Source organism: Alternaria ventricosa (genome assembly GCF_023758065.1).
Source record: "Alternaria ventricosa strain BMP 2768 chromosome Unknown scaffold_5, whole genome shotgun sequence".
NCBI classification, from domain to species: domain Eukaryota; kingdom Fungi; phylum Ascomycota; class Dothideomycetes; order Pleosporales; family Pleosporaceae; genus Alternaria; species Alternaria ventricosa.
The window spans coordinates 478,990-495,193 of NW_026055685.1; the positions used below are offsets into that span (position 1 = coordinate 478,990).

At 52.5% G+C, this 16,204-nt stretch overlaps 3 protein-coding genes across 3 annotated transcripts; all 3 read right to left on the reverse strand.

The window, feature by feature from the left end:
* Positions 1 to 1,694: 1,694 nt before the first annotated feature.
* On the reverse strand, positions 1,695 to 6,530 carry J4E93_003535 (uncharacterized protein; the record flags this gene model as incomplete). Its single annotated transcript, XM_049341471.1, has 4 exons — positions 1,695 to 4,700; positions 4,748 to 5,713; positions 5,768 to 6,160; positions 6,210 to 6,530. 4 exons carry the CDS (start codon positions 6,528 to 6,530, stop codon positions 1,695 to 1,697), a joined length of 4,686 nt encoding a protein of 1,561 aa, XP_049200976.1.
* Positions 6,531 to 9,456: 2,926 nt separating this feature from the next.
* STU1 (suppressor of tub2 mutation) lies at positions 9,457 to 13,246 on the reverse strand (the record flags this gene model as incomplete). The annotated part of the gene is made up of 4 exons (XM_049341472.1): positions 9,457 to 11,590; positions 11,640 to 12,557; positions 12,611 to 12,729; positions 12,791 to 13,246. The coding sequence occupies 4 exons, from the start codon at positions 13,244 to 13,246 to the stop codon at positions 9,457 to 9,459; spliced, it is 3,627 nt and encodes a 1,208-aa protein (XP_049200977.1).
* A 550-nt stretch (positions 13,247 to 13,796) lies between these two features.
* Positions 13,797 to 14,834, reverse strand: J4E93_003537 (uncharacterized protein; the record flags this gene model as incomplete). The annotated part of the gene is made up of 2 exons (XM_049341473.1): positions 13,797 to 14,146; positions 14,198 to 14,834. The coding sequence occupies 2 exons, from the start codon at positions 14,832 to 14,834 to the stop codon at positions 13,797 to 13,799; spliced, it is 987 nt and encodes a 328-aa protein (XP_049200978.1).
* Between the last annotated feature and the right edge of the window lie 1,370 nt (positions 14,835 to 16,204).

Below are 16,204 nucleotides of genomic sequence, written 5' to 3' on the forward strand. Positions count from 1 at the left end.
CGCTCCACCAAGAAGACATGTCCAGCGAAAAGGTTACGATCGATAGCAATCGCGAAATCACCACGGAATCTACCGAGCGCTACTCCGTCTTCACCAAAGCCGAAAAATGGTGCATCGTCGCGCTAGCATCTTACGCAGCCTGGTTTTCCACGCTGAGCAGTTTTGTATACTTCCCCGCCATTCCGACGTTATCGAGAGAACTAGGAGTTTCTGTCAATAACATCGACTTGACCGTGACGACGTACATGGCGGTCGCAACTTTCTCTCCCATGCTGGTGGCTGATGCGGCAGAAATTCTGGGACGGCGACCGGTGTATGCTGTTACTTTAGCAGTATATTTCATCGCGAATCTTGCTATCGCTTTGTCGAAGACATATCCGGCGCTTCTTGCTCTTCGCGCGTTGCAGGCTTTGGCGATTTCTGGTATGTATTATTGCAGTCGTTGAGTCTGCCTCTTAACGTTGTCAGGTACGTTCTCGATAGCGTATGGCGTTGTCGTTGACATTGCGTCTCCGGCGGAAAGAGGCTCTTTCGCCGCACTGGTATCCTTCGCGTTCGTCTATTCTTCCGCTATTAAGACACAAAAATGCTCATAGTCGCCAGTGTGACAACAGCACCTAGCATTGGGCCAGTTCTCGGCGGAAGCCTCACCTCGGTGGCTGGCTGGCCTTGGATCTTTTGGTTCCTGTGCATCGTATCGGGATCATGCCTTGCAGCTATGTTGCTGTGCCTACCGGAGACGTCGCGAAACATTGTGGGCAATGGATCAGTTCGGCCGACGAAGCCTCTGCTACCACCTCCGCTCATGATGCGCCACTGGAATGTCAGTGATGTTGAGCTTGCACGAGTTTGGCGTATGCCTAATCCCCTCAAGTCGCTCATGATACTTCGACGTTTAGACAACGCGGTTATCATCTTAGCTTGCGGACTGCTTTACGTTGTACACACCTGTATCAATGCATCACTGTCAACCTTATTCGTCGACATATATCACCTGAATCAGCTCCAAGCCGGACTCATCTACCTTCCCTTCGGTATCGGCGGAGCTGTATCTACTTTCGTGTCTGGCCGGCTTTTAAATCGAGCATGGCGCAAAGCTCGTACTGCGCAAGGTCTATCTACCGATAAGGTTGGTGGAGATGACTTGGACAGCTTTTCTGTCGAGAAGGCTCGTCTGCAGGTCATCTGGATACCCATGTTCATGACTGTTGCGTCGATCGTAACCTATGGGTGGGTGTTGCATTACCAACAGGTGTGTCATGTCTCCGAAGTCTACTTGTACTGATGCTCAAACACTGAAGCCAATGGCTGTATCACTCGTCCTGCAGTTTGTAACAGGGTTCTGTATGCAGCTCGACTTCAGCGTCAGTTTCTTCCTGAGAATCCTTCACATGGAGTTTGAGAGCTGAAGATCTCGCAGATATATAACACGCTACTCGTAGACAAGAACAATCGAGCACCGGTAGTCGCACAAGCATCTAGCAATATAGTCCGCTGCGCCTTAGCAGCAGTCACAGTATCGTTTCTGCAACCAATGATAAACTCGATGGGCGTAGGCGGAACATTCACCTTCATGGGCGGATTATGCCTGCTTGCTCAATGTTTGTTTCTCGTTGATTACCACAAAGGAACTGCATGGCGACAAAAGCAACTATGTAGTTCGTAGTGCTCTTTACATGATCAATCTTATATGCTCAACTGAAGCTTGAGCATCTCACCACTGCGACCTCTCCATTCCGCGGGCACAAAAGAGATCTTTCTTGAAGCCAAATCATACATAACTCGAGACAGTCTTTACTAACCCAGTCTGCTGGTAATGCAAATATCTCGCTGAATCCTTTCTTCTCATGGGTCTGTTGATTCGTGGCTTGTGATGGTTGCGCGAGTCTAGCTTCCGACGGAATCTCCCAGGAGCAGATCGAAAAGGTCCGAGACAAGAAGAGTAATCGATCACGTTTGAGGAAAGACAGCGCTAAACCGATTTGAGAAGCCATTTCTTCTGGGAGGAAAATGGGAACGACAATTTGTCGATGCTCGCTAGCTTCCTTTGGTTGAGTGTCGACGCTCGTACTTGTTGATAGGGATGATGTCGTGAAGTAGAGCAACTCTTTGAACTTGGACTCGCTGCTTCGCGACATCTGAACGAGAATGTGTTGCTTGTCTGACGTGACGAGTATGCGCTCCACAGCTCTTGACGTAGCTGCTTGAGCTGGTGGGGCTGGGGTATCTGGCTCAAGTGATCTCTCGACATGATACGTGCCACGATCGTTCAAGTCCCATGATAGCATCACGACTGAGTTTTGACCAAAGCCAAGAATCAGCGCTGGATCTTGAGGATGCACAATCCACTTGCGGTCATGTTCGGGCGCGGGTATTGAGCGCACTACCGAGGCTGACTCGAGTGAGATCGTGCAGAGCGTGGCTGATGTAGCTACGAACAAATGGCTCGAGTTTGGCTGGAACAGCAGTTGCTGTATAGACCCATCCGTAAGGGTCTTGAGCGAGACTTCGAATTGATGCTGCGCAACACCGTCACTGCCTGATGGATTCCTGCTCGTAGCCATGACGAAAACCTTCTTGCCCGAGTCGGCAAAACATATGTAACGGCCATCGTCACTCCAGGCCGCCTGCTCGATGCTCAAAAAGCCTCTGGAGGTATGCAATTCTGTCGCCTCGACTTCTTGGGTGTTGCATAGCATTACGCGGCCGCTTTCAGTCCCGTAGCAGTAGTACTGACCGTTTGGCGAAGCTGCGAGCACGGTGATGGCATCTATCCTCCGGGATGTGTGAACAGGCGTTATCGACTCTTGCGATGAGCTTTCCGACTCGCCTTCGGTATCCGTTCCTTTGATTGCACTCTCCGCATATCGCACCAATGCTGCAGGCTCCCAGGTGTTTCCGTAGTAGCCTCGCACGTCGTAGATGCGTCTGTGATCGGCGCTGAACGCTAAGCCGAGGATGGCGTCTTGAGATGCAAGTTGGTAGATCAGGTGAAAGGTGCTGGTGGTATATATCTTGATCGCGCCCCGCACATCACCCGTTGCGAATAAGTTTCCGTCTCCGCTAACGGTGAGTACTGAAGCGCCTGTGAAGATCTCTTCGGGCTCGCCTCCATATGGATCCCACCTAAAGACTACCCCGTCATTGTATAGTCCCAGGACTTGCGGAGAATGCGGGAGCCACTTTGCTGCAGCGACTTCGCCTCTTGCAACTTCTTTCCGGGCACGCCAGCAGTGGCCAACGTGATAAGGGCCTTCTACTTCCCACGCGGATAGCGGATGACCACGGTATGCAATTGCAACCAAACTGCCGTCATCGCTAAGTGCCATGTAGCTTGCGGCGTTCAAGAAGTGGCCTTTGAGTTCGTCTTCCTCAAATGTCGCGACAAGATTCCAGGTCGGCAATGGCTTGTTAATCTCAAGCGAACGTAACTTCTTGTCGTCTGATCCAACTAACAACGTTGTGTTGTTGTTCACAAAGGCGATGACAAGTGGCCGCGGTCGTGTCGCTGGGTTCGCCATTGTCGCTATACAGTCTCCCGTAGAGATTACCCAGAGCTTCGTAGTCCTGTAGCCGTATGTGACGAGTAAGGTCCCGGAAGAGTTCAGTTTCATCATGTACGTACGTTCACCGTGTCTGATGGGACTCGTCGCTGTCTCCTCAAAGAGGGAAGTGTCGAACAATGACGCTTTTCCCGAGGCGGCCAGTACAGCGACATGATTTCCCGCAGTCGCTACAAAGGATGCATAGGTACCAAACCCGAATGATAATCTTGCGAGAGAGTCATCCCACGTCTGTGTCGAAATTCCGGAAACCATCAGATTCCTTTGTTCTGTTCTACCAAACTGCTGATAGATAGCTGAGTTGTGCGGACAGAAAGGAGCAATAGTTTTGTGTATCGTAGGGGGGTTGCGTCGCAGGATGGTGCCGAACTTGCCAATTATCTTGACGAAATCCACTGCCCAGGCTTCGGCCTGCTCCAGCTCCACTACGTCCCTCCTTCCGATATTGGCTGAAAGCTGGGATTTCCTCTTGCTGACATAGCCGAGCAGGTTTCTCGACGCCTGAATGAGTATGCGAAGCCGAAGTTCACTTGCTAGGATATGTATCCACGTTAGTACACAATCGCCTGTCAGGAATTTGTTTATGACACTAGCCACGGCTTCACTACCGGCTGGCACTGCTGCCAAATGAGATGACCACCAGTTCGAGCTGTAGCTTGCAAAGTCCGGTATATCATGAGTAACCTCTGATCGAAGGCCACTAGACATGAGACATCGCATGCAGCTTAGGAACAGCTGCCCATGTGCTTGGCGTCGATCTACCTGGAAAGGCCGGCGGATAGCGCCAAGCAGATACTCTCGAGCCGTCTCATGAATCATTGCAACGTTGCCATCATTGTCAATGACCACAAAGCCGCTACAGACATTCTTGATGGACTCCTGAATGTCTAGAAACTCATGTGTGTCACCTTCTAGTGCCTGCAAGAGCTCCTCTATTGTGAGGGCGCGGAATGCACATGTGACACACTGAAGGACGACTGACGCTAGAGCGGTGTCGGCAGCTGATTGGTGCTCGGCGATGGTAACAGCCATCCGGTCGTAGATTGCTTCCATTCCACGGGGAAACTCGTGAAAAGCTTGCTCGACGGCGGAGTGCGTATGACACGAATTGATCTTTTCTACAGCGAGTCGTACCCACTGAGAGGTTAGCAACATCATAGCATGGTACTGGATGATTGACTTACGAGAAAGTTGTCCTGCGCTTCATGCAAGATACGCTGAATAATATCATCCCTGAAGCTCTTGCTACCTGGCAAGATGAGTTCCCGGTCAACGTAGCAACGTAAATCATCCACATGGCCCTCGATGATCATCATCTCTTGGAAGATTGTGTCTGGTGTATGCTCCAGACCAGCAGCTATCTCTGTAGTGTCGCGACTGACCAAGAGGACTCGGATAGGTGTCGCAGAACCAGCAATGTCAGAGAGCAGGCTTATCAGGGCTTTGGGATTATCGGCTTCGTCAAGGCCATCGATGACCCAGTAAAGTGTTTTGCTAGGACTGAGCTTGAACAATATGGATCTGAATATCCGATCCCAGATTGTCCTCGGGTTTGCAGCCTCAAAGTCGACAGCTTCGCTTTCAATCTCCGCTACCTTTTGCAGGAATTCAGGTAATTGTTGCGCAATCTGATAAGCGATGGAACGTAGGAGAAAGCTCAGAGTGCGCTTTCTTCTGTCTGCGAACCGCACGAAAAAGTATTGACAGCAGAGATCGCGCTCGATCAGGCAGTTGATGATAAACGAACTTAGGACCGACTTTCCTCTTGCCGTGGCTCCTTTTAGCCACAGTATCTGATGAGAGGATGTGTGTGGATTGAGCCAATCCACGAAGCGCTGTTCTTCATGAATCCATTGGTTAGTACCCTGCACCCATTGGTCCCGGAAGAAGATGTAGTCAGTGTTAGGGAACTCGGCGATAGCTAATATGGCTTTGAGATCCCTTGATCGTCTCCTTCTCGGTGCGCTCTGGCTTCCAGATTGACTCTTCGATATTGACTTGCTGACGAGTGACTTGAGAACGTTCCTCACTGTGATATAGTTCGGGTCGTGAGGGCTCTCATACTTGCAGACACCGTGGTGGTCTGCGTTCAGAGGGTTGGATGTCTCTCCAGGATATCCGAGCAGCGACGAATCCCTTTCTAGCACCATCTTTGCATGTTAGCAGTGAAGCTAAAGTTGTACATGTGCAACTAGGTCACCCACCACTCGCGCTCGTGCACTCTTTGGCCCGATCGAAGTTGGCTGTGTCTCGTAGAAGGAAACGATCTTTAGCTTTGGTGCAATGTGACGAAACTGTTCATTCAGCTTCTGTAACGTGGAGGAATTCCGCGTCAGCTCAGAAATGAAAGGCTTGGAATTTGTCACGGGAGTCGACTGTAAAATTCGGTTGAGCACGTTGGCCAAATTAGTGCCACGATGTGGGGTCGAGAGGAAGATGATTGCTGAAATGGCTTTTACTATGTTTTCGTACTCTGGATCGTTTTGACCCTGCATGTAGGCCTGGAAAGTGTGAGCAAGGTACTTGCAATTGATGAGTGGTGTTACCTCTTTGACGATTAGACCGCCCATGCTGTGGACTACGAACAGCAAAGGTACCTGAAATGTGGTTTAGCAAACGCAAAAGCCAACGATAACATTGCCTCACTTGACCCATGTTCAGATTTTCGCTCTTGTCATCCGTGTAATACTTGAGATTGTACAGTAGAGTTTTGGCGAAGTCCAGTATCACGTTGGTGGCATTGCTGCCGTTGGTGAAATCTGCATCGTAGCCAAAGCTCAGGATCCTCGCGAGGCAGATATCTGGCTCGAGTGGTAGGAAAGTCAAGGGCCAGAAGAGTCCAGGGCTTTTGTGTTTCGACCAAGTCATACGGCTACTTCCACCAAGCCCATGTATGAAGACTATGTCGGCTTTATGTCCGTTGTCTGGTGTATATACTACGTTTAGTCCTAGAGCTCCAGGGTCCATGTGAGTTGGAGATGTGGACGTTTGAGATGGCGAAGGAGTGTTCGAGGAGCGAACATCGTCTCCCTGATCTGGAAGGAGCAACGGGTCGACATCGCCTGTTTCTCTTCGCCGAATTCTTCTGCTCGCACCTCTTAAGAAATTCAAGGTATTCGAAGCCTAAAGGAGTATTAAGACTGCGATCTGTGTATTTGCTCAGTAGCACTTACCATACTAGGGAAAGGTTCTCACGAACGTGCTGAGAGACCGTCTCTGGACACGCGACATTCATGGTTAGAGATACTTTGATTGCGTGGCGATATCTAAGCCTCAAAGTGCTGACCGGTCGCATGTGGCATGCATCTCAGTCGCCGTTCAAGTTGGGGGCTGCATGCGGGGTAGTGTTCGTTCGTCTGGGAGTCTCAACCCAGCTAATCATAGTCGCGCAGCCCTGTTAATTGGGGGCGCAGTCCTGGTGTCCTTCTGATGGATGCCTGTAATGTGGCGTCTCTTGGAACCAGAAGGGAGGCGGATTTATCGATAGTGATCAAGGGCGGGAGCGACGTCCCGCTCGTGGCTGCCGACCCGCGAATCATCTTGCGTGCGGTGAACACTGAAGCTGTTCTTGTGCCACCATCTTAGTATCCAACGTAAGCAGAAGATAACGTACCCGCATACAAGGCTTCCATCAGCTGTTCCCTCTGCTATTCGAGAGCCGACATATCATAAGGGCGGGTCTCCCACGCATAGTCGCGTGCTAGTCTTTCATATTCGCCATGATGAATCTATTAGAATGGGAAACCGAAATAGGAGGGACGTTCTGCATTCACCGGGCTGTGACCAGAGGTAGGCGTTCCTACAACCCCGACGTCAGGTTTCGTACACTAAGCACTACGGATTAGCTATGCCTGTCGGTACCAGGATCATATCTGCAGAGCCTTGCGGTGTTTCTGCCTGGACGAAGACAGCAAAGATTGACGTGACACTTCCGGACCAAAGCTCAAAGACCTACTTCCTCAAAGTATGTCGTGGTAGATTAGAAGGTATCTGTATTTGCTGACATATCGTTGCAACACACAGTGCGCCACCGGCCAGGGCTCAAAGGCTCTTGTCGAAGGCGAGTACGAATCTGCACGCGCTATCAACAAGATAGTTCCAGGTCTGGTTCCTCGAGCGACAGGATGGGGAAAGTATCTCGATGGTAGCACCCAGGTCTATTTCTTCCTTGGGAACCACCACGACATGGACCTGGTGCCAGCCCCAGAACCGGCAAGCCTGGTGGAGAGAGTTGCCAGAATGCACATCGAAGGGAAATCTCCAAATGGCATGTTCGGATTCCACGTACCAACAGTGTGCGGCAAGTTTGTACGCACGACGAAATGGGAGAGGACCTGGGTGGCGTGCTTTACCAATTTGCTCAACGATGTGATCAAATATGACAACGAGACCAACGGTCCTTGGCCAGAGTTCGATGCTGCCTGCAATCAAGTCATCAACGTCGTTATTCCAAGACTCCTAGGTGCTCTCCAGTCGGATGGCCGGAATATCGAGCCAGTGTTGATCCACGGCGATTTGTGGGAACAGAATGTTGGCATCGACATGGAGACCGGCGATACAATCCTGTTCGACCCTGGATGTGTGTATGCCCATAATGAGATGGAGTTCGGCACATGGAGAGCGTCTTGGGCCTGTCACTTCAATTCTCCGATATACATGCGATTGTATCAGCGCCATATCGAACCGTCCGAGCCTGTAGATGAGTGGGACGACCGCAATCGACTTTACAGTATCCATATATATTTGAACGATTCCGCGGGCCATCCGGGTAGTATTTCGAGAGCTACGTGAGTATTCATTTGAAGGAGTGTAGACTCGAGCTTACGATTTCCAGAGCTTACAACGACATGTTGTATTTATGCGAAAAGTACGCACCGCTGGAGGGCCTAGGCACATACCGTCCAGAGAATGACGTTAGCGTTACTGGCGCCTATATCGAGCACGAGACCACGAAGATGAGCCATCTGCATCATGCCGTAAGGGCTTGATAATCGATACTCCCTCGTCATCTCCATGCCTGAGCGGACGTCGGTCTCTTGGGAGCCTGTGCTTCGGTTGCGTCTCGGCGGTGTTCCCTAGGCGCCGCGATGATTGCCGTACCGACGAGAAAAGCTATCGCGATAGGAAACGCTTCAGGGCTGTGTATATCCAGGATGGCGGAGGCTGAAATTTGGTTGTGCAGTGCTGGTGATGAGGGTAACGATGCGTCCCTTCCCAGGTGAGCTCGACGCGTTCTGAGTGGGTACGCGTCACGCGCTAGCCGGGGAAATCGGGGTGGCAGGTGCTGCCCACACGATGTCATCGAATTCTTTTAGCTTTCGCGCTTGCCTTTGATCTCACGAGTTATTGGCTTCTATTACGGTGGAATGTTGATGCAGAGCAGCCCTGGAGGGCAAGAAAACGCGGTCGAGTAACTCTATATAGTAATCTCAATGTAAGTGTATTTCCTAAACACCTTATATTCGCTGTAATGCAGCAGTAGATAAGTTATTGGCTTCAAACTCTACAGTTTCAACAATACCTACATCAAACAGTACGCAAGGAAGATATGCATTCAAGAAGAAGAAAAAGTTGCATAGAATTACATATCTCAACTACCAATTCCCAGCCCTAGACCCTACTGCCCCACAAAGAACAAGGCTAGAAAGTAACGAATTCAAGACGTTGATGAAAAGTGACTGACTACCGGAGCGATCCCGCTTTTCTCAAAACGCCTTCAAGGAAAACAAAAGCCACAAAAGGTCAAACGCCAGACCAAATGAGTGACATAGGAGATGCGGTCGCTAACCACCAATTCCAACAAACGAGACATTCCAAGTGCTAATACAGAGAGAGCTGGCTGTGCGGGCTCAATTCAAGCCAGATGCTTCAATCGCAAAGGAAGGACAGCCACCTAGGCCTTAGCCTTCTTGGCAAGGTAGTATGTCAAGAGGTTCAAGTGCTGTTCCCTCGCGCCGGCAACGGCTTTCCAGAAGCCGCCATCTTCTTTTGCGCCGTCGGAGCCGTTGATGCGTTCGTGGAGGGCGATGCAGAACTCGATGTCTGCTTTGCGTACGTCGGCGTCTTGGTCGTCCATGCAGCGTACAGCTAGTCTGCCTAGACGAGCAGTCTGCTCGGGTGATAGTGTTACGTTCTTGGCGCCGCTCATCTGCACGAGGGATGCGAGAGTGGTCAAGGCCATAGTTGTAGAGCGGGTCGACGCTTGGCCCGGTTGGGAAGAAACTGAGGATTTGGAGTTTGGCGACGATGTTGGAGTGGATGCGGGTGTGTCCTCAATCATCGCAAGGACGGTGTTGAGACAGTCCAGAGTCTGGCCGTACTTGACGATTTCATCTGCCGTCGCTTCGAGGTCGATGGCGATGTGTGAAGTACTTTCGTACTGTGCCTTGGTTTGCAAGATAGTGCGAAGAACGCGAGAGTAGTACTTCGAGGTTTCCTTGCGGTAGAGGGATAGCAACGCGCGAATCGTTGCTAGAGCCTGCACCTTTAGATTGACAGCCTTCATTTGAGGTGCCTTCAACTCGTGGACGGGTGCCTCAAGGAAATCCAGACATGCCAATAATAGCCTGCCAAAGTTCTCGTCATTCGGTCCCCAGATCTCTTGGTTCGACTTGACCATATCCTGCATGCGGCGGAACATGTGGGCTTCGACTGTGCGTCCTTCAATCTTTTTGATGCCGCTTGTGAGTAGCTGTCGGTTCTTCAGCACTTCAGCATCGTTTGTCTCGTAGCTTTGCGTGTGCAGTACACTTCCCGTACTGTTCGTCTTGTGGTGGCCGCGAGGGCGCTCTTCGTTATCGTTACCCATCATGACATCGCTTGTCATGCTTCCAGTACTTTGGCGGCGCTCGTTGCTTTTCTCGTTGATGGGAAGCTCCTCGAGGACCGGCTTTTCTGATCCATTCTCGACGCGTGTGTGCTCCTCGCCAACAAATGGATCCTCAAACACTTGTACTTCGTCTCCGGCGTCAGTGCCGCGAGTGCTTGGTCGATCTGGTGACCTTAGGCGTGGGCTGCGTGTCGAAGACCGTAGGCTAGCGCTGTCTAGGTGCCCCATAGACTTTGGACTTCTTAGCGCTGCAGCACGAGGGCTGGGTATTGGCAGTCGACCGATGGACTTTCTCGGCTTCGGTGGCGTGTCATGTGTGGATTGTGTCGTTGGTTTCGCAAGATTAGGAATGACCATGGTAAAGTTGTCTTCATCTCCCACATCCACAGCCTCATCGTCTCCAGCTACACTTCCACCCAGACCATTCCTTTGTCGAAATGGTATGGTACCTGCGTCATGCTGGCTTTGTGATCGAACCCAAGGCTTCACCATCGATAGGTCCTCCTCTTTTGCTGGGCTCACAGCCGGACTCTCGCGACGAGAGCTCACACTAGGAGACTTGCCATGGGCAATGGGTTGGCCAATCCTTGATTTGGGCCGCGCTGGACTAACTTGCGGGCTGTTCTGCGTTTGCGCACGCGGCCTTGAGCTGCTCTTCGGTACGGCAGGCTTCTTGGTCGCCGTGGGCGCAGGTGTCTTCTCTGGGGTCATGTTGGGCGTACTCTTTCCCGGTCGTCGAACAGCATATGGATCCGCAGTCGCTGGTCGGTTCAACTCTGGTCGGCGGACCGGACGACGTACTGTTCCCGACATCAAGGAGCCGGTACCTGTCGAGTTCTTCAGCGCTGACTTCGTTGACTCTCCAGACATGGCCGAGGGTGGTCGCGCAGGTCCCGAAGAAGCCGTGGAAAGGTTCGACGTTGTTCTCGCGCCCAAAGACTTGGCCGATTGCGATGTTGGCACAGGAGTGTAACTAGCAGCAGCAGAGTTGGGGCGTTCGGGGACACCTTTCGCGGCCGCTAGCTTTGCTCTCCTCTGTTCAGCAATCTTCTCCTTCAGGGCACTCCGCGAGGCACCAGGGCCTATTGATTTCGAAAACGAAGCTGCGCTTGTCGTGGACGAGGGGGCTGAGCCGTTCGGGTTGTTGGGGTCCTTTTCGAGTGCGGTCTTTTCTCGCTTGTCGAGCGTATCGAACATCCTGAAAGCTGTGTTAGTGACTGATGATGCCTCCATATAATCAAACTTACTTCTCGGCCCTCTGAGGCCATACCAAAGCGTATGTCCAGTAGGCACTTCGGTATGCCTCGCGCACCTTGGGGTTAGCGTCCGTGACACCTCTCCGGATCAAGGTGTCCAATGTTTCCAGCCCTCCTGAGTGTTCGATGTGCGAGGTGTGCCTCTTGATCAGGGTCTTTGCCCAGGTCGCAGAGTGGGTTCGGGGCTGCACGTTCTTGTCTTGCGAGGCCATGGCTACGTGCTGCAATACGCGGCTGTTGTACGACACGCTCTGGAAGATGGTGTCTACTGTAACGGCTCCGTTCTGCGCTGCGATGTTCTTCGTAGCACCACACATCTTGATGAAAGATTGCAGGAGAATCTCAACCCAGGGGTCGATCGCAGAGCCGAGTGTCTTTGCGAGCTCCTGAACCAGCAGGCAGCCGTTGGTGGACATGGTTGTTCGGAGCGAGTTGGCGACTTTGAGGATACCGTCTAGGAGCGATTTGATGCCGGCGATGAAAGTCGCGTGAAACTCATGGGGCGCGTTGCCCTTGAGTATACGTCTCAACTTTGTGCAGTTCTTATCTCTAGCCAGCCAATTGCCCTCGCTCTCTTTGCCTTCGTAGCAGGGTGCCATGTCGCGGAAAACGTCGTCGAGCTCGCGCTGTGTGTAGATGTGGATGGGGTCCATGACGACAACCTCGACTGGGGGTGGCTGCTCATCCGCAAAGCTCTCTGCCAGGCCGACGTCGGGTTGCAGCGTCTGAGCGCGTTTGGATACGATGGGTCGAGCGACGGGGGCGGGTGGTTGGGCAGGCGCGACATCCGCGCTCTTAGCCATGGCGTCGTCGTCGAGGTGGGAGGTGATGTAGGTGGCAATGGCTTTCCGGACATTCAGGGCCACGAGCTGCTTCTTAAGGTTGGCTTTGGCGTGTTCCGGGGCGTGTCTGTCGTGATGTCAGTTGCTACCATGGTGCAGCATATCCGCCAATGGACGTACCCAAATAGCTCCACAACTGCCTTCTTCGCCGTGTCGCGCACGCCGGCATCCGCGTCTTCGCAGTTTGCCACGAGCTGGTTGGAGTAGCTCTTGAAAGGGAGCCCCTCGCTCTTGTTCATCTGTCGTCACCCAAGCGTTAGCACATTTTCGCGCCTGCCCGATGCGCTACGGGGGACCAACCTTGACCACCCACAACATGGCGGATTCTTTGGCGCGCGGGTTTGTGCTCTTGATGGCATCGTGTATCAGCGCGTCAATTTCCATGGAGCACAGGTAGTGCAGGTCGGCCAGAATCTGCGAGGCGGCGCTGCGGTGGCTTTCGCGCCCATCGCCCAACTTGTCGGCGAGGATGGAACATAGTATGGGCGACTGTGACGTAAGAATCGACGTCTCCTTCTGCAGTTGCAGGCGCTTGATGAAGTGGCTCAGCGTCGAGAAGCCCGTGGACACGAGCGCGGCCGAGGTGGCGGCGGTGCAGGCGATGCGGATGCACTCGAAGATAGGAGCCTGACAACTTTCAGGGACCCGATTGTGCTTGATGCTCGACTTGAGCGTGCTGAACAGGGCCAGGCGCGACTGGACATCGGTCGACGGCTTCTGGAGTGCCTTGAGCAGGTCCGACGTCTCTTTCTCCATCGTGGGCGCAAATTGGCCCTTTGTCGCAAAATAATCCGGCAGCGGTTGAGGCGGGGTGGTTTGTATATGTTATGAGAGTTGTTTACGGCGGGCAGCCATCCCCGTTCACGCTAGACCACTGTCCGAGCAACCGTGCGCTTTACATTGCCGCACTGCCGCTACCCCAGGGGCGCACGGCGATCCACCCTCGAAACTTCTAGATGAATGCGAACAGCTGGTCAGGACGTGTCGCTTATTCGAATGGCAAGGCCGCTTTGATCTTCACGTCACATTGTACATCAGATGGCCTGCCCGAAACTTCCTTCTTTGCCACGTCATAAAGCGCGACAACACCACCGTAAATCACTCAAGCGGGGCCAGCCATGACAAAGTGATAGGCCGTTGCGCCGGATGCGCGGGCTGCACTAGACAAGAGCAATAACGTTTCGAGAGGAGCCGGGTCAAAACAACAACAGATAGTGAGCGAGCGATTTATTTCATTGTACAGATGATCTTTACGGATTTAGGTAATGACAGCCTTCTCTTTGTCCGACGAAGCCGATCATGCCATCTAAGCGTCCTTGTTCTGAGCGTTCCTTTCATCCCAGACACCGACGGCCTCCTCAGCTGCCTTGACACCGCTGAGGGCCATCGCACCAAAGGTAGGTCCCATGCGGTTGGCGCCATCAACCTCGCTGAGTTCCATGCCACCGACGATCAGACCAGGCACGACCTCGCGGGTGCGCTTGACGATGGCATCTTCGGCAGTGCGCATGTCGAGGCCGCGCATGCCACCAAGCTTCTCAATCTGCTGCATAGACACGAGGCGCTTGACGGAGAAAGCGCCGAATGGGCCGTCGTGGCCGGTGGTTGAGATGACAAGCGGTGCATTGATGGTGTTCGGGTCCATGCAAGACTGGTCTGTAAACAATTAGTAAGAGCCGAGAAAAAGAAAGCAAGACTGCAGCGTACCATCGTGATGCATAGAGACAAGAGTCCAGTTGGTGACAACACCAGCGATTCGGACGGCGTTGGGGTCGCTGGAGGTAGGGGCCGGGCGGGTGATGAGGTCCTCGACAGCCGTGGCGTTGAACAGCTTGACATTGGGGAACTGCAGGACCTTGGACAACAAGGTGGATGTGAAGAGCGCGGCATGCTTGACGACGACAAAGTCACCTTCGTCCTCGTAGGGCACGCCGATCTCGTTCAAGAAGAGCTCCGCAGGCTTGCGCATGACCATGGCGCTGAAGAGCTGACCACCGAGCCAGGCACCGCCACCAGGAGCAACGCCAGCTTCGACGATGGCGATCTTGAGGTCGGGACGCTTGGTGGCGAGCGTGTAAGCGGCAGACAGACCGCATGAACCCGCACCGACGATGACAATGTCCGACTCAGCGTAGGTGTCAAGGTCGTTGAAGTAGCGGCGGGTCATGGCACGAGACACCTGCGACTCGCGGATAGGGGCGAAGGTGAATTTCTCCCACTTGTTCTCGAGCTCAGCGACAGACTTGGCCTGTCCGTTGAAGGCAGCCTTGACAGCGAGGTCCTTCTTGATGCCCATGTCGTTGCTAGCGACGGGGGTCTCGAAAATGGCGGCTGGGGGAGACATGTTGAAAGGGGTTCAAGGGTCGAAATCTGCGAATTGTTAAGTCTGTTCCACGCAGGAGAGACAGAGCAGAGCATGATCCTTTTCGCAGGTATTATCCTGATCAAGTTCGAAACCGTATAATCTCAGAACGAATCCAGCAGGGCCCGACAACCGCACTTAAGTAGGAGAACTACGACAGTATGGAAGACGGACACTGCTGGAAACGAACACCGGTTCATGCAGTATACTTAGCTGTAAAAGTACCTATGTGACTTGAGGACAACGCCCACGTGCGGAACATGTTCTGCATCGTGGTTGCCATACTTGGTCGGGACGAGTATCTGCATGATGGTCAGCCATCGTTCTTGAGTACCTTGAAGCAGTGGATGAGTACGGATACTGAATAACTTGAACTTTGCAAAGACAGTTAGACTGTTGTAGGAAAAAGAAAAGAGGAGGGGCAGGTAAAAAGGGAGGTTTAAATATTCCAACGTGCCCCGCCACCTCGTCCACGAATATCCTCAGTCATCCGTTGGGGCGGGGTAGCTCTTGCTGTCTGCATATGAAGTGCTTGAATACAGAAGGACCCACTGTATTGTACCGCGTCCGGACCCATGTGTTCAGCACCGCGGAGTATTTTATTCGTGAGAACGGCATGTGGTGACAGGGTCCTGCATTAGTAGTCCTAATTGGGATGCAGCTCTGCGCAGTAATACATCATTAGCAAGAAGGACCGACCCACCAGACGGGAAAATTGAGGACCACACATGCTCGTGTAATTGAAATATCACCGCGATAGAGTGTGATTCGAGGAAGGCACCGGCTAATGTTGCGAGACTTCCAAGGTTGTCGTTCCTGCCTGTTAGCGTTGGTGTTGCTCAAGACGAGCTGGCTTGGCATTACGACGTTCAGTCAGGAAGGCGCCACCACGACATCATACTTTCACAACCGTTCCTAGTGATAGTTCTTGAACATGTGCCAATAAAGCAGCGTACGCGCGAAAGTCTGATGATCGCACAGCAGGAATAGATACCGCAGGGGATCTGGAAGTATATCTATTTCAGTCTTCAACTTGCTCCGATAGGACTTCCGACGAACCTTAGTATATCAGGATATCTAAGTTAACAAATCGATAAGTTCTCTATGGAACCAGTCATATGGTAACCCATGCTGCCGAACGGGCTGGTAAACTTAATCGTGTACCAAAGGCAAGGTACTATAATACTGACTCAATAAGGTTGATCGAGACCCGCTCAGCGATGTAGATAAGGTTGAGGCGGGCAGCGGCAGCCGAACTCGAGTCAACACAGAGACAAGGCAGAGCCTGATTGCCTGAGTTTTCAGGTGGTGATCAAACGTAGTGGCGGACGGCAGCGGACGGTACAAGCATC